Source organism: Taudactylus pleione, unplaced genomic scaffold (genome assembly GCF_031769625.1).
Source record: "Taudactylus pleione unplaced genomic scaffold, aTauple2 ptg000225l, whole genome shotgun sequence".
NCBI classification, from domain to species: domain Eukaryota; kingdom Metazoa; phylum Chordata; class Amphibia; order Anura; family Myobatrachidae; genus Taudactylus; species Taudactylus pleione.
The window spans coordinates 2,325,721-2,349,504 of record NW_028284627.1 but is presented as its reverse complement, the minus strand read 5'-3'; the positions used below and the strand labels follow the sequence as shown (position 1 = coordinate 2,349,504).

The window sequence follows — 23,784 nt, the reverse complement described above, 5'->3', positions numbered from 1 at the left end:
TTTTATAGTTTTGATGTCTTCAGTATTAATCTACTATGTTGGATATAATTTAAATAAACAAAGACAATTGAGAAGGTGTGTCCAAACTTTTGACTGGTACAGTATATATATATATATATATATATTATATTAAATAGGAAGTTGGAAGCCCCATAATAAAAGAGAAGAATGGCTGAAAAAAGTGCTGAAGTAGAGTGAGGCTGAGGGGTATACTGACTAAATGATTTTTGCAGGAATTGCCATTGTAGGGGTTACCTGCAAAAACTCAGTATCCACAGTATAAGAATATGTGGTACATAAATGCTTATTTCATGCAAATAAACCCATACATATTGTACGCCAAACTCTGGTGAGCATTATGCCTACTCGACATTCAGAAGGTCGACACCAGAATGTCGACAGGATGACCGCAGCCAGATGTCTTCAATAACTGCAGTGGTCCCTCTATTTTCGTTTTCAAAAAACTGCGATACAGTCTGCAATAATGTCTGCTTTATATAAGCGGATATACAGCCAGAAACCTCAAAACATAGATATACAGCCAGAAACCTCAAAACATATGATTTCAATATTATGACTACATACAGCAAAGGACACTCTTAGAAATGCAACTGCTCCATGCCATTATCTCATTTCAATAAAGGAAATCTCGTTTCTGCACTGCTCTGCAAAACTCAGTTCTGTAATGTGCTTGTTCCGCACTTTGCAGTAAACGCTCTCACACCATCCAACTTCTCACCTCGGACTCTACAACTGCTCCCATCTTGCTTCACATAACTATGTGCTTTGGTATAAATCTAGGCATACTTGTGAAATCAAATGCATATATAAATTGCGGTGTATTATTGAATTGAATGATATAGTAATCACTTTTTTGACCTGTGACATATCCCATCATTTTGAACATTTTGACATTTTAACCATGTCGACTGAAGTGTATGTCGACATATTGGTTGTCCACCTAACGTCCATGTTGACATCCAGAGTGTCGACATTCTGGTGTCAACCTTCTGAATGTCGAGTAGCCATACCCCACCTGAGCTGGGTGTACGTATGAGTTCATTTGCATGAAATAAGCATTTATGTACTGTATATGCACACAAAAAGGAATTACACTTACATCCACATACAGACTCAGTAGCATATTACACTTTTGGCTTCATAGATATGTTGCAGTAACAGTGTCGGTAGTAAAGGTGGAAGCCTCATTACCCTATTTTCACACAATGAAAAATCCTGACACTCTTTGCATGAATACCAGTGTTAATTACACTGTATGCATGAAGAAAATCACAAAGGACAGCTGCTCTCTGTAAGAGCCGTCCTTTGTGGGTGAGGGACTTCCGGGTCTACGACCCAGAAGGGAATCTGTATGAATTACTTGTGTCCGGTGGTTTAAATCCCGACAGCGGCTTCCCGACATGGGTGAAAATCACGATCGTCTCCAGGTAAGTATTTACTAACCTGACCTCCCCCCCTAACCCTAACCCTTCTTAGGGGTGCCTAACCCTAACGTTCCCCCCCCCGTGCCTAACCCTAATACCTCCTCTAAGTGCCTAAACCTAACCTCCCCTTCCCTGCTGCCTAAACCTAAGTCCCCCAGGGGGATGCCTAACCCTAAGTCCTCCCCAGGGGTGCCTAACCCTCCCTCCCCGTAGCCTAACCCTAACCTCCCGAGGGGGTGCCTAACCCTAAGTCCCCCCTCGGGAGCCCTAAACCTAACCCTAGATGCCTGTCATTTAACCATCGCCGGGATAAAGCAGTCGGGAAGCTGGCCGTCGGGATTACGTCCGCTGGCTTCCCGACTGCATACCCCCAGAAGTCCCTTTGGGGTCCTTGGGCATACGTAGAAGGAAGCGTGCTGCGGGGAGTGCTGGGAGGGATCAGATTGGATCCCTCTCACATCTCTTTGTCATTAGAAGCCCATAGGCTTCTATAGAGTAATACTCACCGCATCCAACAAGCCCAGGAATTCTACGCATTCCAGGGCTTGGTGCATATGAGAAATGAGGCCAAACCCCCCGAAAACAGCATTTTCGGGAGTGGGGTTTTTCTGGGGGGTGTTTGCCTGCATTTCTGGCTTTGCTGCATCCCACCCAATATAATAATGTAATGAAGTGTTCTAGAAACTAGTGGGCCTGATTCAGAGCCGGACGCTCTAAACGAGTGCTCGCTCTGAATCAGGGCGTTTTTTTTTTTTTTTTTTGTGCAGCCTCCTGGCTGCTCGCATAGCTGTGGGTGACCACCTACAGCTATTGTGAGCGGCCAGGTTGATGGACGTGATGGTCAAGACCATCGCGACCATCGGGCTTGCGATGAGACCCTTGTGGTAGGGTCTCGTGGCCGCAAGCCCCAGAAAGCTTCTGGCTCTAATAGAGCCAGAAGCTCTCCCACTGACATCACTGGTGATGTCAGTAGGGCTGCCCCCAAACGGCAGGCGTTCCTTCGTGAACGCCTCCGTTTGGCCAGCCACCCCCCCTGCCCACCTACCAAACGGGGCGAGCTGTCAATCACCATCGACAGCTTGCCCCCTTTGGTACGAGACCCGGAGTGACGGAGCACCCGTCGCTAGCCGGGCCTCGCGCATGCGCACGAATTTCTATGAATTTTCATAAAAAATATCGTTCGTCGTTTACCGCTTATAAACTGCCACTTATTTCTAATATCTGGCAGCGATAAGCAATAATTGACCAACATGTTGGAGAGACGAAAGACACAATTTATCGGCCGCGGGAGTGCGCATCTGTCATCGTTCAGGGCCTATCCATTAGCAGATAAATTGAACAACTGAACAACAATATATCGTTCATCGTTCAATTTATCTGCTAATGGATAGTCCCCTTAACTCATACTTACCTACTTTCTCGGAACCTCCTGATTTTTTGAGTAGTCCACCAGACCCCAAAATGAGTGGGTGGTCCTCCTGCATCCTTTCAAATGAGTGAAGTGGGCAAGATGGGAAGAATAATGCTAGGAATTGCTGGACCATGGGGAGGGGTAAGGGCTATTATAATGTTGCTCTGTGACAATCACGTAATTTGTCCACGCTCCCTCTTCCTAGAGCAGCTATTCCCCACATTTTACAATGAAGGCCTAATGTTGCAAAAAGTTTGGTCCCACTCTCATTAGCTGCCACCTGCATCTCCTCTCTGGTCTTCTCCCGGAGAGAAGATCAATAAAGTAGGTAAGTATGGACTAGTTGGTACTTTTAATCATCATCATTGTGTCTTGTTGCATCAGGTCTCCAGAACAGGCTGCTGTATCGATGTCTGTGACCAGGTCTATCGGAGTCACAATTACTTCAGCATGTCCTTACTGTACTTAGCCAACTCTCACTCGTTGTTTCCCTGTCCCCTTCTCCAAGCGTACGGAGTCACAACTGTAGATGTACCAAAATCTGCATAAAGACATTTTGCAATGCCTATGTTATGCAAAATAGAAACCCAGACATACGTCCAAATTTCTGTTAGCTCACCTTTGTTTACTGTAGCATGCATCTGCAATATTGCGGATAATGTCATGACGTAAATATTGTCCCTGCTTCTCCCCAACTCTTCTAACCACAACAGGGGCAAGCTTTACAACTGACACATAGCGGGCACCTATTGTTTGAATGTCCAACTGAGGATGTCCCCTGTTGCTATGTGTAACAAAGTTGAAGACCTGCAAAATTGGGGAGGAGGAGCCAGTGTGACAGGAGATATGAAAAAAGCTTTGGGGTCTATGGGGTGTATTTATTAAAGTGTATTTGAGGAATGTACTCCTAAAACAACACTAATATTTGGGGGTATTCCCACAAATATTAAGTATCCCCATGATTTAAGAAGGAGGTACCACAGCAGATTTGGTAAATAGAGGCCAGACCACAGTCCCCTCTGAGAATAGAAAACGAAGGTTGCCTAAACATGAGTGAAATAAGAATCCTGGGGTTTTTGCTGATTGGCTGTCTTGACAGCCTTGTTACTAGGCAGATTAAGTGGGTTAAGGGGTCAGGTGGTTATTAGCTGACCAATGCTTGGATTTGTGGGTGTGCCTGCAATGAGGGGTATAAAAGAGGTGAAGTGCAATGTATCTGCCTCTTTGGTGATTCTGGAGCCCACTCTCCCACCCAAAGCTTTGCTGTTTGTATTTTGTTATGTTTGTTTTTCCTTGTTCAGGGAAATCGCAGCATGGCGGGAGAACGCTGCATCTCAGTGGCTTTATTGTGGCACAATAGAGCGTTGTGAGGGCGCTGGACCTCGATGTAACATGACGAGTCTGTCCTTCTCGTACGAGGGGACCCGAGCACTTTTGTACGGAAGCGCTCGGAGTAGACTGGCCCAGGAGGGAGGCGAGACCTTCACAGCATAAATGCGTCTTTAGGGGGAACGTTTTAGTCGTTCCCCGTGTGTGTCAGCTTGAAAGCTAGAACTGAGTATGCAGCGTCTCCTGGCCACCATGGTTAGGTGAATTAATTAATTAATTCGGAAAAAGCTGTGACCTTTTATCCAAGCTGTTATGGTGTCCGTCTCTTTATTTATTAAATAAGTTAAGTGCTAAGTTAAGTATGGTTGTTAAGGTATTTTGATTAGCAATAAGCCAATGGAGGTCTTATAATGGAGACTGCCGTCTGCAGTGTTAATTAGCCTTTTGCAAAAGAACCCTGTGATACGGTGAACTGCAGTTTCCGCATGATTTAAGTAAATAAATGGCTTCATACGCGGGTAATCCAAAAAGTAAAGTCCATATATACATTCACTCTCCCCAATTCATGGTTAGGTGGTCTCTCCAACCTGTTTTCTAAGTGCTCTGTGAGGTATGTGCTATGGTTGTTTTTGGCGATATTGTGCATTGTTAAAATTAACCCTACGATGCAAACCCCCCCCCCGACTGTGAAGTGAGGTGTGTTGTTCGATTCTGGAATGCTCCGAACTAGAGACCTGACAAAATGTATCATCAATGAAAGCAGTTTAATAATGGAAGAACAATCGTGCATCACTTGTCCCAGTTTTGGGTGGAAGGTTTTCGATCATCCACCCAATAGTTCACACCCTTCTCCAAGCGATTTTCACCTTTCCACTAAGTTCGAATAGTTTATGGGCGGAAACCATTTTGAAAGTGATGATGAGTCGAAGTTTACAGTCAACTGGTTCCATGGACTGCAGGCAGCCGAGTACAACAAAGGGATCCTAAAGCTTGTGGACAGATATAATCAGTGCTGAAATGAAGGAGCTGATTATGTGGAGAAGGAAACAAAGGTACTTTGTGCTTAAAAAAAAATAAAACAAAGAATTGTTTTCTTGTTTTGTTTTTTTTCTTTACAGGCAAATGGTCTTGACGTCATGGCTTACCCTTGTACATAGGTCCCTCCAGGACATAAGGATTGGATTTTGAAGCAATATATTTAAAGAACTTCAAGAACTAGCACATATTCCATCTACAAGGGCAGTTTATTCACCATGTTATGTGTACAGTTAGTAATTAAGCACATTTATACATACTTGCTCACCCAGAGAGGAGATGCAGCTGACCAATTTGGGGGGGGGGGGGCACAGCTGTTCTGAAGTCATTTTAGCCCCACCCCCTTCATGCGGACCATGATTCCCTGTATTATCACCCCATCGTGCCCACTGGCAGGATATAGGAAATCCACACACTCTTTCGGGACTACCTGAATAATCACGCTTACGGGAGGGTAGGCTAGTACGCACTTGTGAAATAGAAAGGAAGCGTTTTGTGATTCATAAAGATTATGCGTTCTATTTATTATAGTGCTGCAGCTGTACAGAATCATGTTTCGCCATTATTCATCACGCTAGGGCACTTCTGGGAGCCCAGACAATCCTCCATGATGCTTATTTCCTATTCATTGACAATGTAACTCTGCCGGTGAAAGAAGGAAGTGACATTTGCATGTATGTCTAATGCCCAAGCCTGCGCAGTTATATGTCCTGACGGGGATCCAGCGTATCTTCTCTGTCTTCACCGATACAGCTCAGTGTGGAGTTATCTTTTTGCTGCTTACTCTATTGTGCACAGTTGCCTTAAATGGTGGTAATCAGAGAGTAACGTCTGAGAAATCTCTGATTTCTGCAGCCTTAGGGCTATTTCACACCTGCTGGTTTTGGACGGCTTGGAAAAAAATGCCCATTTTTTTGCCGGGTGTTAAATTTAATTAATCATGGAAGCGTGTGGCTCCTTTCAGACGGCCCGGGCACGGCACACTCGCCATGTTACAGCCAGGAATATCCACTGAGAAGGATGGCTGCCGCGCCATGCCCGTGCCGTCCCTACAAGCCAGTGATGTATAGGAAATAATGTTTCTTTTCATACTCGCCGGACGGCTTTTCTCAGCTTCATGCTGCTGTGCATGCCCAGAAAAAAACCCCCATTAAAAACGGCTCAAAGCCGCTGCATGTGAAAGGCACTGAGTGCCTGAAAAAAAAATGCCTTTCGCCTGTTTTTCTGCCGGCCGGGCAAAACCGGCAAGTGTGAAATAGGCCAAAGTCCTTTGTTAAATAAATGGGACCAGTTTTACTAACCAAATATTTAAATATCAAATATGTAATTTTTTTTCCCCCAAGAGATTCTGTAGCAGCGCAGGTATTCTAGTCCTGCAATAGTGCAAGTTCTGAAAAATGGACTGTACAGACCAGTGATGGGCAGCAGGCATACTTGCCTATTTTTAAATTCTCCTCTCTGGGAGGAGTCCGGAGAGGAGATGCAGCTGACCACTTTGGGGGCGGGCTCTTTCCGTCATTAGGCTCCACCCACGTTGCAGCAAAATGATGGCAATCGCAGCTCTGTTGTTTTAGCCTTGTCCCCTCCCCATGACTCCTGGCATTATCTTCCCATCCTGAACCCTTCACTAGGAAGTGGGCGGGATGTACGAGATCCACCCGCTCTTCCAGGGGTGCTGGGGACTACCCAAAAATATGGAGTCTCTTGCATCTTCCGGTAGGGTAGGCAAGTATGGCAACAGGCGGCCCTGGGTCCGCATGCGACCCTCTTAAGCTGGGTACACACCTGAAAGATATATCTGCAGATGATGGTTGTTCATATTCATACACACCGAACAACCATCAATGCCATCTGGCAGGGGGTCCCACTGCTCGGGGGTTGCGTTGTGTACGGGCGGTCGTCTAACCGCCTGTACACACAGCACGATGTGCATTTATAACAGCAGTGTGTACCAGCCATTGTTCACAGACATGTGGCTGGTACACACTGGCTAACACACACAGGATATATCGGGCCGATCCATTGATCGGCCAATATATCTGCCAGTGTGTACCCAGCATAGGGATATACCTTCACTGGCAGCCTACTGCTCCTTCCTACTTTGTTGTCATAATTGCTACAACTTATACTGCCTACTGATATGTTATTACAGATAAGCGTCTCTTTCATTGATTACATTTATTAATTTAAGTTGCTACTGAGATGTGCGGCAACTTTGAACTGTATCAGGTTGCTTATCACTGGTATAGACCATGTAGCTATAATTAAAATATACCATAATAATAATAATAATAATAATAATAATAATTAATAATAATAATAAATAAGCAACTTTCTTTAGGGTTCCTGCTGTTGCCTTTGCCATCTGACACTACAGAGAGATGGTGACTAAGACAATAGAACAGAAAGCATGATGAGCAGTGCTGATTTATGGTTTTTTTTTTCCCTTCTGACTTAACACCTACAGAACATCAATATCCCCCCACACACTGCACAACAAGACCCCAGCAGCGCCCCTGGTACCTGATCACACTGTGCAGCAGCAGCACCAGCAGGCAGGTCATTAGCATTTTACAGCCACAGCTGGTAACCCAGCCAGAGTATATGCAGCTTGTGTAAGGAGGAAAGTGCTGCAGCACGCACTGGAGGGGGGAACCAGAGACACAGCAGCAGCAGCAGCAGCAGTAGCACTGAATGTGCTGGCATCTACAGTACAATCTGCATCCCCTCCTGGATGGAAGCAATCCCCTGGCGCTGACAGATCCCCATCATGTAATACCTGACTCCAGCATATGTTTATAATGGACCACGGTACGTGTCTCTTGATCTACTAACCCAGTAAGGAGAAATGTGAGGCTGGCAATCCGGAGCTGTGTCATGACTGCAGCAGATATTCTCAGCTCATGAATAATTTGCCTTTTTGTGCAGCCCTGGATGACTGGACTCGAGTAAGGGGGCACACTGGCAGCAAGTGAGGGCAGCATCCTGATCACATTGGCACAGAGACTGGCTGGGCTGTATGCTGGCATTAGATGGGCTGCTTCTGTAGATGTTATAGAGTTACCCATTGGTTACCAGGAGACTATAGATTCTGGGTAGACGTGTGCCAGGTGCGCAGTGGCATTGTGGATGAGTGCGCACTAGGGTATGCAGCAGTGATATGCAGCACTCATTGGGGTGACAAGTAGTGATCACTGGCATTGAAGTGGGTAGCACTGGCACGGCTGGTTGGGGCATATAGCTCTGCAGCTTGGGACTGGCACTTTGGCACAGGCGGCTGCCCCCCTCTGGACTGTTTGCTGATACACGTGAAGGGGTCTCTCTCTCCTCCCACATGTTCCATCATGTTCACATTATTCGTTGGGGGTGATCATGGTTAATAGATCGTTTGCTGCACCCCCTGGATGCCCAGATGGAGGGGGCTCTGCTTAAATTGCATGCTGCCTGCATTGCGTCTCAGTGTGAATTCCTATAGAAAAAAAAAATCTGCTTTCTTTTTTTTTTCTTCATTCCTTTTCTATCCCACTTCTCCCCTACCAGTAAAAAAAAAAGCCTATAGGATGTAGTATTTTGAATGGTTGGACTTGTGATACCCAGGGAGGATCTGTTCCTGCCTGCACCAAACAGCTCTCATGTTTCTGCTGATACTGCAACGTCAATAAATGGTTAGAGAGAGTTTGCTATCCCTCTTAATGTATTCAGACTTATACCAATACCACACTCATTACTGCTATAGAGGGGGCTCTTGCTCCTGTGCTGCGGCTGGTCTGCAGATGCCTGGAACCGGTTCTTCTCCTGCACATCTCCACAATTTGGAATAAACAACACAAGGAGTGAGGATTTAAAGCACATTATTTATTTATTTTTTCTGTTGGAGGATTCCCCCCATGCCATCAGCACCGGCAACTCATTAAATAGAATTGCTTTCAATGCAGCCTCCCATAGCATTCTATATATGAGCTCTTCTGCGGGACATACTCTGGCTATGTTGTATATTTAAGGGGCACAGGACTAGGTGCTCTGCATGTGCCTTCCCCTATGCTACAAGGCTTGACGCATTCCCAGCCTGCTGCTGCTATTACCTCTCATGTTACTGCAGCTCTGCACCCACATAAGGTAAGGGAACAGCATTGATCCCCCCCCCCTCCCCATCCCTGCAATATATGCACTGCAGCTATGTGATTTGTGTAGTGTGTTTGCTTAGTAAACTTAACTTAGTGCATTGTGTAGGAATGTGAGAAGTGTGTTACCCTTTCTAATAAGGCACTCCAGAAAGTCTTTATGTTCTGTGTTTATTCAGTTGGAGACTTGTCTACTCTTTTCTGCTTTTTTTTAGTATTTCTCTTTATTCCTCTGCAGCATTCATCTACCGCACTGGCGTGATCTTCTGGTTTACCTAACGTTAGATACAAAAAAACAAGGAGAAGGCAAGAGGAAAAATCTGCTGAGTTGGCAAAGACTAGCATCTATCCTACAGCTTTTCTGGTTGGGAGAACTGTGATAGCAGTCCAGCAATGTTAGATCCTGATAGGAGGACTGACATGCTTTAATAGGGGAGGAAAGAGTAAGGATCTTATTTATTTTGCAAAATTTAAAACAAGTACAGGGGAGTATTTGGCTGCAGCAGTTGACATAAAGGGGGCACAAAGGTCTGCATCCCCCTGCCCTGTTTCTATTGCTTTGAAGATCCCCAAGGACCTGGCAGTCTTTAGAATTACAAGTCAAGGGGTAGAAGGAGGGTGCTGCAGCAGCAAAGTGGTTACCTCCAGCAGCTCCTCCTCCCCCACCCCTCCTCCCCTGAAGAAAAATGACCGTGATAGCTGGGGAGAACATGGACGAGACCTCAGCCCTACCTGGCCACCCTCAAGACAGCTATCAGCCAGACCATGATGACCATGAGTGTTGTGAGAGGGTGGTCATCAATGTGGCTGGACTGCGCTTTGAGACCCAATTAAAGACCCTAGCCCAGTTCCCCAACACCCTGCTTGGAAACCCCAAAAAAAGAATGCGCTATTTTGATCCTCTTAGGAATGAGTACTTTTTCGATCGCAACCGCCCCAGTTTTGATGCCATATTGTATTATTACCAGTCTGGGGGTAGGCTCCGAAGGCCAGTGAATGTGCCCCTGGACATGTTTTCAGAAGAGATCAAGTTTTATGAACTAGGGGAAGAAGCCATGGAGAAGTTTCGGGAGGATGAGGGCTTTATAAAAGAGGAGGAGCGCCCTTTGCCAGAAAGAGAGTTCCAACGACAGGTGTGGCTTTTGTTTGAGTACCCTGAGAGCTCAGGACCAGCCAGGATTATTGCCATAATTTCAGTCATGGTAATCCTGATCTCTATTGTTATTTTCTGTTTGGAGACTTTGCCAGAGTTAAAGGAAGACCGGATCTTCAGCCGCAAGGTGGACAACAGTACAGTGTTCTTCAAATCCAACATCTTCACGGATCCTTTTTTTGTGGTGGAGACCCTCTGCATCATCTGGTTCTCCTTTGAATTGGTGGTAAGGTTCTTTGCTTGTCCCAGCAAACCAGAGTTCTTCAAGAACATCATGAACTTTATTGACATAGTGGCCATCATCCCATACTTTATCACCTTGGGGACTGAAATGGCCGAGCAAGAAGGTCCCCAAAAAGGGGAGCAGGCAACATCTTTGGCCATCCTGAGGGTCATCAGATTGGTAAGAGTCTTTAGAATCTTCAAACTCTCCAGACATTCTAAGGGCCTCCAGATTTTGGGACAAACCTTGAAAGCTAGCATGAGAGAACTAGGGTTGCTAATCTTTTTTCTATTCATTGGGGTCATCTTGTTCTCCAGTGCAGTGTACTTTGCTGAAGCAGAAGAGGATGACTCTCATTTTACAAGTATCCCTGATGCTTTCTGGTGGGCGGTGGTATCCATGACCACTGTGGGCTATGGTGACATGTACCCTGTGACAATTGGAGGCAAAATCGTGGGCTCCTTGTGTGCCATTGCTGGTGTCCTGACAATTGCCCTGCCTGTACCTGTCATCGTGTCCAACTTCAACTACTTCTACCACCGAGAAACTGAAGGGGAGGAACAGGCTCAGTTACTTCATGTTAGTTCCCCCAATTTAGCCTCTAACAGTGACCTGAGTCGACGCAGCTCTTCCACCATGAGCAAATCTGAGTACATGGAGATTGAAGAGGATCTGAATAATAGCATAGATAATTTTAGAGAGGCAAATCTCAGAACTGGCAACTGCACAGTAGCCAATCAGAACTGTGTTAACAAAAGCAAGCTACTGACAGATGTGTAGAGCACAGCCCACAGCTGCAGGATGTCAATGGCTCTGCCACTCTCTGTAGATGCTTTAAAACTAGTCTTTGAATGCTTTATCTATCATCGTTAATGCATTGTTGCATTGCGAATTTGTGCTCAGCGAACAAAAGAAGCTTTCAGGATCCGTGAAAGATAACTATTAATCATTTATTTTTAAATGGGAATTTTATTTTTTAATTTTTTTTTTGTCTTCTAACTGGTCAGTGGGAAGTATCTCCCAACCAGTTGTAATAGATAAAGGGTTAAAAACAAAATGCTAAAAGATATGCATGGATTTGCAGTAGATTTTCAAAGTCAACTAACGACAGAGCATCCAAGGAAGTGCATCTAAATCAAAGGGTTAACGTGAAGTATGCAAACACTTGCTCTTTTTATTTTTTTCTTTGATCTGAAGAAGTGTTTTACTGTCCAATGAAATAATATGCACTTACTGATGACCTACTGATCCATAAAGCACCTTAGAAACCAATCCATGACTTTGCTTCATCTTAAAGGGATAGGAACTTATACAATATTAAATCACTTAAATGGAAAACAAATGGACATCTGCACTTGCTGCTAGAATTTCCTTTCTTAAATGCAGATGATTTCAACTTTATTTTTTAGTTCTATTTGGTTCACAAAACTTGGATGCAACTCCTTCTCTTTTTGCCCCCTCCCCCCCTTTTCCCCAATCCTTGTTGCAATACAGCACAATGGTATTAACCATAAGCATGTTTTTCAATTTGATACCTACTGTATTTATTTGGTAATCTCGCATGACTGAAATGTTACCTCAATCAATATGGGGGATAAGATTTATTTTTCCCTTTATTTTTTTTTCTTTCTATAAATGTTTTTTTTTTTAATTAAATCCTCTGGCTTCCAGCGTGGATTATGCAGTGCGATACGCTCTAGCCCACCCTGGTAGTGTAAAGGATGAACATAATTCATTTATTTTTCAATTTACATATCTTTTATTTTCTTTTTACAATACTTGTCATTTGCATTCACCAAAAGTGCACTCCTAATTTCTGAAAACCTTTCAATTAGTAATTTACAGTACTGTATGTAAATGCATAGCAAGTTAAATGGAGACATAACCTTTTTTCGAAGACCACGCATGTTCAAGTATTCAGCATTATGGCCTCTTCGACTAAGGTGTAACCTGAAGTAATTTATGCATGATATCAGTATTATAGAAAAAAAAGTACAAAAACATAAACAAAACGTTCTTATCGGATTAGTAGCCAGATGGAATTTAAGGGCCTACTGATTTTCCTGAAGTGTATCTCAGGGAAATATGTTAAGTTCTAACCAGGCATAATTACTTAAAAAAGAAAAAACTACAACAAAAAAAGAAAACTAATTAAAACTAAAATCCTAGAGTTACTGTTTGGCTTCTTAAAAGTCAAAACGAACAGTATATAGTATTACCTAAGAAACTTAAAGCAAAGCATAGATTTACTGAACTGGTAAAGATGCATGTATATTGCTTCAGACTCAGAATGTAATTTACCACTTACTGTATGCATCCTAAAACTGCAGACCATTTCCGTAGCTTTCTTTATTTGACGTCCTTAGACTTGTACTCCTCTAGAATTTGCTAAGGAAACTCTAGAGAACCAAGATGATCTAGTCGTTGCTAGTGCCTTTATCCTTTCTTCACTGACTTGCTGAAAGTGCCTCTGTGAATACAGCTAAAATGGACAGGAACTGTGGTGTTTTATCAAAAATGTCTAGGTGACTTCACATAACCAATATGAATCTCTTAGGGGCAAGCTAGCTAACCCCTCTTATCCAAATACCTAAATAAATATCAACTATGTGTGTATAGCAAAGGGCGAGTATACTTGGATGTCTATTATCTCGGAAGATCATGTGTAATAATGCTTTTTATTTGTTTAGCAACGAGTTGCAAAACTGTTTTATATTGCTAATGTGCTGTAAAGAGAAATTAAAACTTTCACCTGGAAATGAAAGTTATGCACTTAACAAGCTACAATTTTTTTTTTATTTTTTGCCTATTGAGTCATCCATGAGTTTAGCTCCCGTCCTGCGCCTTGCACCGGCAACCACCGATACGTACGCAATTCAATGCTGCAAAATTTTTATTTACTTGTTTATATGCACACTGCCAACATTTATGGAAACATTTTTGTACCCTGCAAAAAACAAAAAAACAAAAACAAAAAGACTCAGGATGATGTCTTTCTAGAAAAGGTGGACTAGTAATTAGTGGTGCATTCAAGGCTTATACCCTTTCTGCCATCGCTGCATTTTTATTTTTTATTTTTTTTTTAACCCCAAGTCATTTTCACAAAGAGGGCAAAATCATCTGTCAGCTTTATCAGGGGATGTAAAAGCAGGAAGTTTAGGATCGCTACAGTAAGCCAGCTTTGAGATATGATTGTAGATTTAGTTCGATAGAAGAAATATTTAAATGACTTGTGGACGCGGGGTGGAAAAAAAATTATCCATTGAAGGTCTTTATGTTGTTGTTCCAAAATTATGCCATACAGGACAACTGCTATTAGTGTTATACTGCTATCCTATGCCTGAAGGACCTTTATGCACCTAGATCCTGATGACAGCAAACGTCAAAGTCCAGAATTCCTGGAACATTTAGAAGGGCAATGTAAAACTAATATCTTCCGCCTCTACTATCCCGATCCCTTGAGATTACAAAATATAAAGAAAACAAGACATGAGATCACTCTTACTTGAGAGTTTTTGGATGAAACCACACTCACGGATGGATTGACTTTTTCCACCTCCAAAAAATCTAAAAGTAAACAGAAACTAAATCTGCATTGCAACTCACAACAGGGCATTAAGCTTTCAAGTACTGTACAATACCATGTGTACATCTCAATACAAAAATCTCGGTTGCCCTGTCCATGCTACACAACTAAGGTAGGAAATTAAAGGCTTTTTCCCATCCTCCAATGACATTAGTACTGCACTCAGTACAACTGCAATAAGTTGTTTTTTGCTGTGAAGCTGATAAGGTGATTTGCATAACATCAGAGAAGGCTGGATTGGCAACTTGGTTTCTAGGATTAGGGGGTTCCCATAACTTTCTTTTATGGACTTAATAATTCTGCATGAGTACAAGAAAAGTGCTGCATGAATTGAAATTTTATTTTTATATTATCATTTTACTTTTTTTTTTTTTTTTTAAAGGGTTAGGCGCACATTAATTGGGATGCAGTCTGGGATGTGTGAATGATGCTTTTCTCATTGTAACTCAGTCCATTTGGATAACATTTATGTTTGAAGTACAGGGATAAAGTCACATAGCCTAGGCATGCAGATCTGGAAATTAAAGTCTGACGAATCTCTTAACTTTTTTCAAATGTGCTCAAATGTCTTTGTAGACCTGAACGTGCACTTGACAATTTGCTTGTTATTTAAAAAAAAAATAATAAATAAAAATAATATTTTTTACAGTTTGTTTACTTCTGTATTTGTTTTATGAATGGACTAAACAATTGTCTTTTGCAGTATTATTATCGAATAATTACACCCAAAACGGGAAATTCAGTTTTGGATGGAATTATCCTTTGATTGAAGAATAGCACTTTCAGTTGTTGCAATGTTTATTTATTTGGTTTGCACTTCCTGCTACTTGTGTTATTTTTATGCATACTTCTGTGCCACAAAGGCTTTTATATCAATCAGGCAAGTGCTCAAGATCACCCCAGTCTATTGAAATGTTTAACCTTTTATTGATACCACAATTCAGTTGGCAGAACACAAACGCTGGGGAAAAAATCCTTAATTTACAGGAAAAAATTAATCAAGAAGAATTGTTTAATTTTCATTACCTTTGGATATGACAACTGACAGATCAACTCTATTCTTTGTATCGGTTACAGCTTCTAGAGTAGTACTGGGTCATGCAACTAAGCAACGGTTTGGGTTATTTATTTGGTAAAAAATATATATAGATCACTAAAAAGGAGTCAGAAATGTAAAGCAAGTAGATTTTAGTAAAAGTTGCAAAATGGCAACTCTTTACTGTACCAATAAGTTAAAGCTGTCTGGGGGCAAAACCCTCTCTCAAATAATCAGTTTCTTTATGGTCTGTCTTTTGGGAATCGTGTATAATATTTGTATCATATACTCTTGAGATAATTTTTATATACTGTATGTATACTGTGTTTCAGTGATTTATTCCAGGGATAGAATATAATTCTTCTTGATATAAAACTCTCAACACAATTAATGGGAAAACAGCTGAGTATGGTGTGTAACAGCAGTTGTCCTACATTGGAGTGAAAAAATGTGTTGGTATCCTATTATAACAAATAACTTAAGTAAGAGGACACAGGAGCTCGCCATGTTTTGATGGAAAATTATATTAAAAATACAAGGGTAGATGTACTAAGCCAAGGCCTGTCCAACCTGTGGCTCTCCAGCTGTTGTGAAGTGAAACTACATGTCCCAGAATTCCTGGCCACAGTTTTGTTGTTAGGGTATGCTAAAACTGTGTCAGGGCATGCTGGGATGTGTAGTTTACAACAGCTGAAGAGCCACAGGTTGAAAATGGCCTGCACTAAGCCATGAAGAGAGATAAAGTACCAACCAATCAGCTCCTAACTGTCATTGTTCAAACATAGCCTATAACATAGCAATTAGGAGCTGATTGGTCAGTACTTTATATCTCTCCAAGGCTTATATATCTTTTCCACAATTTGCTACTAAGTAACTTTGCATATATTTGCAAATGATTTGGAATTTTGACAGGACATCTACTGTCCTGTCCTGTCTACTATAGATGATCTACATGTTTAAGTTTCTTTTTAATAGAGTGAACAAGATAACTAGGAATTGTTGGGGGATGGTGCTGAAAACTATATAATAGCACATCATCCCCAGTAACCAATTGCTTAAACTTTACTAGTCATCTGCAGTGGAAGGAGACATTTTATGTGCTAAACCAGTGTTCTGAAAGTGAAGCCTATGAAGTTAATAGGAACCAGCGTTAACAGTGAGCCATTTTATGCCTCAGACATGTCAGTAGTTTCTAGTGAATTGATAGGCTGCGTGGACGTGGTTAGCCGATGCAATGGCTTCCGTCCACTGCCTGTAGTATATGGTTCCATTTTCTAAAACTGTTATTTATCACACTGGGTCCACTTTCCAGCGGGGTTTCCTATGTGCGCAGGAGCTATTTATCACACATTGGAATGTACAGTTAAGAGGATGTTAAATGAGAAATGTTATTTAAAGTGGACATATGCCTACATAAGCATTCACGTTAAGTGTATCTGCAAGTCAAAGCACAGTTTAAGTACCTACGTACAGTATGTGTTTTTTGTTGTTCTCAATAAAATATCTGATAATATTTGCCTGCAAAACCTAGGATTGCTTCATGGACTAATGTTCAGCAGATTGAAGGGAAAACTGGGGTTCAGTCCATGGGATCGTTATATTGTGTTGGTTCAGGTACAGCAGAACCATGTGGGGACTCTGACATACTGATCACATGTCAGGTCAGATGTATAAGATTATAGTAATTTTTTGCAACTAATTTGCATTTCGACTGTGATGTCACTAACATGTTTGGATCAAGCATTGCCGAAAAAGTCCTGCATATTGCGGACACTGGTTATGGGGCAAGTGCGGGCACAGCTTTATTAGACCTGCACAGCATTGACCTAGGCCAGGGGCTCTCATCTTCAACCCTGAAGTTTTCCCAGCAGGTCATGTTTTCAGGATGTCTGTCTGTGGAAGCAGGTGGGATAATTACTGACCCAGCAAAATAGATTAAGGGTTAATGTATCAAGCAGTGAAAACTGTGGAGAAGTGAACCAGTGGAGAAGTTGCACATACAGTAGCAACCCATCAGCTTTGAAGTAGCATTTATCAAGTATAGTCTATAATAAAATAGGTAGGAACTGATTGGTTGCTATGGGCAACGTCTTCACTGGTCCACTTGTTCACGCGTTTCACTGCTTGATATATAAACCCCTAACTCACCTGTGCATGATTAAAGTAATCCACAAGACATGACGTGGTGTGGAGTTGAGAACCCCTGGTCTAGACAATTGACCAATAGTTCATATATGCCAATTATCTTACCACTCCCGAAAGCTGCATGATTGCTGGTGAAATTATTGTATTTGGATAGATCTTTGTGCGGGCTGGGCGGCTTATTTTGTTGTTGTTTTGGCAGGTATGAATAGTAAAGCCGTGACCAAGTATAAGGGACCAAGTATAAGGGACCATTTACTAAAAGAGCAGCCAATCACATACTTGCTTTCATTGTCCATCTTACATTAGACAGATAAATACCATTTTTTGATTGGTTGATATAATGTAGTACAAAATTTGCATGCAAGTGGAATATTAATAAATGAGCATTACAGTGTGTTTCTCTCTATATTTTGTGGATGGTTGTTGATCCACACAAAACAAATTGTTTTTTTTTTTTTTTTTTTTTTAAATGAACAGCCAATGTATTAACAGTTTAAGATAACTATTTTATGTCATTATTAGTAAAAATATAGTTATTGCTTTTGAGAAAATATATTTCCCTTGAGAACGGTAAACATTCAGGGAGTAAATGCTTTAAATTACTTCAAAATGGAGTCTGTTTTGTTTTCTGGGCTGCAAAGTGTATCATTCAGCTTGTATCTGTCAGTGACGGGTGGAAAGGTTAGTAAGTTGTAGCTGGGTACACACTATGCGATCCGTCTTACTATATATGGTTCCAACGCGGATCAGGACAACATATCATGCAGATCGTATAGTCATAGTTGCCTACCTATTAATATCTCTTCCCAGGAGAAGCCCTGGTAAGAGAAACAGAAGGGTGGCGACGGGGGCAGGGCCTGATAATTCGTGTCATTAAGCCCTGCCCCCTCACGATAAAATTGTCGCGACTGGCTAGAATTTACGTAGGGGGCGGGGCCAAATGACGTAATTCATGTAGAATCATGTCTTAAGCCCCGCCCCTACATGGAGACCCGCGATGGCAGCGGGAATTCTCCTCATTCTGCCCACTTCACTAGGAAGTGGGCAGAATGTGGGAGAAATGGCTACCCTTCCGGGGGTGCGGGGGATTACCCGAAAAATCGGGAGCCTCCCGCGAAAATCGGGAGGGTAGGCATGTATGCGTATAGTGTGTACGCCCAATCTCGCATGTACGACGGTTGTTCATCGCATCATCCCATCTGTGTGCTGCACGGCAGATGGTACGATGCAATCCGATGCAGCATAGAAAAATATATTGTGCGGTCATACACAGAATCATATAGTGTGTACGGCTGGCACAATGCAATCGTTCCATCGCGTTGTGCCGTCACTGGGTACACACATTGTATAGTGTGTACCCAGCTTGGGCACCACCTGGCAGCCCATTTGTGTTATTTCACTTATTTGTACCCTCAACATTTGCACATGCCCAGACGCGGTGGTGGTGTGGGGTGTTCCGAGACTGCACATTGGCCCCTCCTCTCATGAGATGCTCCTGATGCTTTCTCAGGGTTTTATAAAGCTATGTTATGTTCTAGCTATTACAGGAATGCAGACTGGCAGAGAAATACTTTTTTATTTTTTAGCTTTAATAATGAATTTGTTTTTACATTTTTATTACAGTATTTTGAATCAAATAAAAACTGGTCAAATGTATACTAACAGTATCATGTGCTGGTGTCCTAGTCACAAGTTCTGACATTGGCGGCGCTGTGTCAGAGATCATCTGGATTTCACTAATTGCAGATAATGGACCTGATTCTGACGTAGGAGTAAAGCAAAAAAGAGCAAGCAGGGCCGTAGCTAGGGTATTGCGGCCGGTGCCATGGCACAGGGCAGGGGGCGCTGTTTGGGCCTGTCAAATTTCTGTTTATTATCATTCTCACTTGCAGCTTCCTATTATTTCATCCCCAGCATCTCCTGGACTCCCCTATCTCTTCCCTTTTTTGGGTGCATTATGTCCCTTGGAAAAATGAGGGGGGCGCCAATGCTCTTTCTGGCACAGGGCACCAAAAAGTCTAGTTACGGCTCTGAGAGCTAGTAACTTTGCACCTTGGTAACACCATGCTCCCTTAGGGGTGCCTAACCCTAACCTACCCCAGTAGTGCCCAACCCTAACCTTCCCTATCCTAACCCTAACCTTACCCTGGGGGGTGCCTAACCCTAAATCCCCCCTGGGGTCCCTAAACCTAACCCCCCCCATCCCTGGGCTAAGTGTATACTTACCCGGCAAAGAGGATAATCGGTCCGGCGTCGGATTCACATAGGCGTCGGTATTTTGATGCCTATGTTAAATCCCTTGCTGGGATTACGCTGTCGGGATTGAGACTGGTGGTCTCTTAACTACATCCCCTCCCTTATATGTGCAATATAAGGTAGTGTTCACTCTAGCTCCTGCAGCAGGCAGGGCGCCGGAGCTAAAGAGGGTGCTTCCGTGGTCCCGAAAAGGGGGAGTGGCTATTGAAATGGGGACGTGTCTATAAGACGGATCCCCTTTTCACCACACTTGGGGGCGTGCCCGGCACTTACGGACACAACGGGACAGAGCGCTTGGGCGCTCCAGAAGGAGGGCAGGGCGCCGTGCCCCGCTATAACAGCCTAGTGGGAACGCTATAAGGTGAAACAGAGAAACATATTCTCTCTTATACTGATCGAATGGTCCCGCAGTGTTTGTAAGGACAGGATCTCCTGCCAGGGACGGGCTCTTCTTAAACTGCAGCAGTATTTTCAAGATTTCAATAGTCTAGCATTAAAATCTCACAAGGGCAACTGGGCAATATTCTGGGTTTTTTTGAGGGTTCTCCTGCACTCTCAGGAGAATACAATTGCATCATCATGGCCCAGGTGCCTGTTGTACAATTGTACAGTGCTGGGAAGGACCGTGATGACCCAATTCACATTGCCACATGGATCCCGGTGCTCAGAATCCGGCATCCTGACTGGGTTACAATGCAATTGTATTCTGATTCGCGTTCCCGCTAGGCTTTTTTAGCGTCGCGCTGCACCCTGCCCGATTTCAAAAGCGCCTAGCAGGAACACTACTGATCATGTCCAGTGGGTAGGTCATGTTCGGGGTGTAGTGCCCTACTGTATGTCTGCATATACTGTAGTATGTAATAGAATTGTATTATGGTCATGTTCAGTGGCCAGGTCATGTTGTAGGGTGCACTGTAATGTCCTATATCTATGTAGAGTGTAATAGAATTGTATTATGGTCATGTCCAATGGCCAGGTCATGTTGTAGGGTGCACTATAATGTCCTATATCTATGTAGAGTGTAATAGATGTGTATTATGATCATTGCAGTGGTCAGGTCATGTTGGAGGTGTAGTGCCCTATGTCTGTATAGAGTGTAATAGAATTGTATTATGATCATGTCCGGTGGTCCGGTCATGCTGTAAGGTGTACTGTAGTGTCCTATGTCTGTATAGAATGTAATAGAATTGTATTATGATCATGTCCGGTGTATAGGACAAGTTGGGGCTGTAATGACCTGTGTCTGTATACAATTAAATATAACTTTATTATGATCATATCCAGTGGTCTGGTCATGCTGTAAGGTGCACTGTAGTGTCCTATGTCTGAATTGTATTATGATCCTGTGTAGTGTTCAGGTCATGTTGGGCACTGTACAGGGGCGTATCTATAATGGGTGCAGGGTGTGTGGGGAACACGGGCCCCCGGGTCCAGGGGGGCCCCGCACCGCACACCCTGCACCCATAATATTACTTACCTCTCCGGAGTCCCACGTCAGCGCGGGGGTCCGGCGCTGTAAAACGACTGAAAAATGGCAGCGGCGGCCATTTTCCCGTCGTATGCGCAGTACAGGGAAAATGGCCGCCGTGGCCATTTTCCCGGTGACCTGTGCATACACTATAGACTCTGGGCACACTCTACTCTGGCGCTGGCCGTGTACATCTCAGTGCACTGCCGGCCGCCAGGCGGAGAGGAGGGGCCTGTGTCGGAGACTGCACACGGGCCCCCTCCTCTCTAGAAACGCCCCTGGTACTGTAGGTAAAATGGTAAGTTTGCTATATCTCGATAGCTAATTGTTATTTAAGCCTGATCATCAATGGGCCAAATTCAATATAATGCGATGATGAATAACTGCGGGAGGGAGCTCCCGCAGCTATTCAATACACCGCGCTGTTTGCCTGGTCGGGAATTGGTGTAGTCAGAGAATGACGGTGCTCGCAACTTCACCTGGGTGTTTAGTCGTGAGAACCGTCATTCTCCGACTAAAGTGCCAGCCGTGCAGCTATTAGCTCCGTGCTAAGCCAGAAAATAGCTGCGCGCCCGAGCACATTTATCGGATTTCTCCTCGCATCCCCATGGGGGTGTGAGAAGAAATTCTTTAGCCCACCCAAACAGTGCGCTGAATTGAATAGATGCGGGCGCTTCCTCCCACGGCTATTCATCATCGCATTGTATTTAATTCGGCCCAATTAGTCAATCAGGGCTCCCGTCTAGGGCCCAGTGTGTAACGAGGGACCCAGATTCCCTAACTTATTCTTGTATTATTATTTTTTTCTGACAAACAGATGGGTGAAGGGCGTCCAAACAAGTATGTTATCTAAGGCCTATGGGTTCTTAATCCAGCTCTAGTTTCCGGCCATTAATACAGTGGGAGCACTTAGCCCCTTTGGTTGGCACACTTATCCCGTTTAGTTAGCTCACTGGTCACTTGCGTATTGATACCTTGATGTAATAGCCTGTGACTTTTTAAGTCGCTGAATAAGTCGCCAAATAATGTAGGCACTGACATTGTGGCAGTAATGCATCAGTCAAGACTAATATTGGAAAAGTAGACAAAGAACATGGGGTTCCCCTGAAATTCCCATTACCATAACTGTAATAACTGACTCTTATTTGTATTTTACAAGCATTGTTGTAGTATTTTTGCTAGTGTTAGAAAATGCTGACACCACACTAGCGGGTACCTGGTTTTATGGGTGTGATCATTTACTGTTTTTTACCCTTTAAATACTGATTCTCTTTACATAGTAATTTATAAATCCTAGAGAATAAGAATAGTAAACTTGGAACAACCATGCAGACATTAGATATATTATTGTGCAGATGGCACTTAGGGACATTTCAAGGGACAAACATTTCCAGGGATGGTTCTGACAAATTAGGAACAATTGGTAACTTGGAACAGGTGAACATGGTACTATAAAAAATATAAATAATCTAAAATAAAATGTTAACATGATCTCAGTGCTGGTGGATTCTGTGTGAAGTGAAGAAACAGCTTGTGTGTTTTATGTTAATATAACAGATATTTTTCGCTTCTGTGTCTTTTTCTGCCAAGCCATATTTTGATAGAATTTCATGTGGGTTGTATACTTCCAATTGTTTACTTAGATGGTAGCAAATGTTTCTGAGTTTGTGATATTGAACAATATAAAAAATAGTTGTATTTTAATGCAGTGTATATTGATTTTTAGTAAATGTGACAAAAACCATAATGCGTGTCGTGACCCAGCTGTGCCAATCGCGGTGGACAGTTCTTACTTGGGGGCTTTTTCACCTTCGGAGACATGTGGGAAAGTTGACAGGTATTGACTATTGCTCTGTGTCGCTAAACAGCGATGCCATACTATGGCACTTTAGCACCCTGGGAAGCCCCCGCCACACCGTCAACCCCAGCACACTTGACATCATGGTGCCACATGTATCTGAAAGAAGAGGAAGTGGGTGCCCAAAAGGCTGTGTACAGCTGCCACCAGAGTAGTAACCATGCCACCCCCTTGACCCTGTGTCACTGGTGCACATGGCAATGAATGTGTGTTTGGAGAGGGGTGGTTAATAAGGTTTATCTTAGTGCTTAGGGGGAGATGTATTAACGGCGACATCGCCGTTGCGGTACATCCCCCCCGACTTCGAGTACATACCGCGGTTCATTACCGCGGCATGTACCAAGGATTTCGCAAAGGACAGCTCTCTCGATGAGAACTGTCCTTTGCGATGCGGCCGGGCAGAGGGACTTCCGGGTTGAACACCCAGAAGTCCTTCTGCGCATGCGCAGAAGGACGTGGTTCGCGGGGGCTCATGGGAGGGATCTGATCGGATCCCTCCCGGCCCCGAGCGTCGCGCTAAGAAGCCCATAGGCTTCTATTGGGTAACGCCACCTGAAGGTGGCGTTACCTAGCGACGCGAAGCGCTGCATTCTGCTGCTTAATACATACGGGGAATGCGGTAAAACCCCCGAAAACGGCATTTTCGGGGGTTTTACCACATTTTGCCATTAATACATCTCCCCCTTAATGAGCTTTAGGCATGTCTATAATTATTATT

The 23,784-nt window shown here is 43.3% G+C and overlaps 1 protein-coding gene across 3 annotated transcripts; it reads left to right on the top strand.

Moving 5' to 3' along the window:
* Positions 1 to 7,972: 7,972 nt before the first annotated feature.
* On the top strand, positions 7,973 to 14,895 carry LOC148517207 (potassium voltage-gated channel subfamily A member 1). Of its 3 annotated transcripts, none has more exons than XM_088478904.1 (2): positions 7,973 to 8,031; positions 9,580 to 14,895. In XM_088478904.1, exon 2 carries the CDS (start codon positions 10,028 to 10,030, stop codon positions 11,495 to 11,497), a length of 1,470 nt encoding a protein of 489 aa, XP_088335030.1. In that variant the 5' UTR covers positions 7,973 to 8,031; positions 9,580 to 10,027; the 3' UTR covers positions 11,498 to 14,895. The 3 variants fall into 3 exon arrangements, with proteins under 3 accessions (XP_088335030.1, XP_088335029.1, XP_088335028.1); XM_088478903.1 differs by lacking the exon at positions 7,973 to 8,031 and adding an exon at positions 8,896 to 9,053; XM_088478902.1 differs by lacking the exon at positions 7,973 to 8,031 and adding an exon at positions 9,238 to 9,336.
* Positions 14,896 to 23,784: the final 8,889 nt, after the last annotated feature.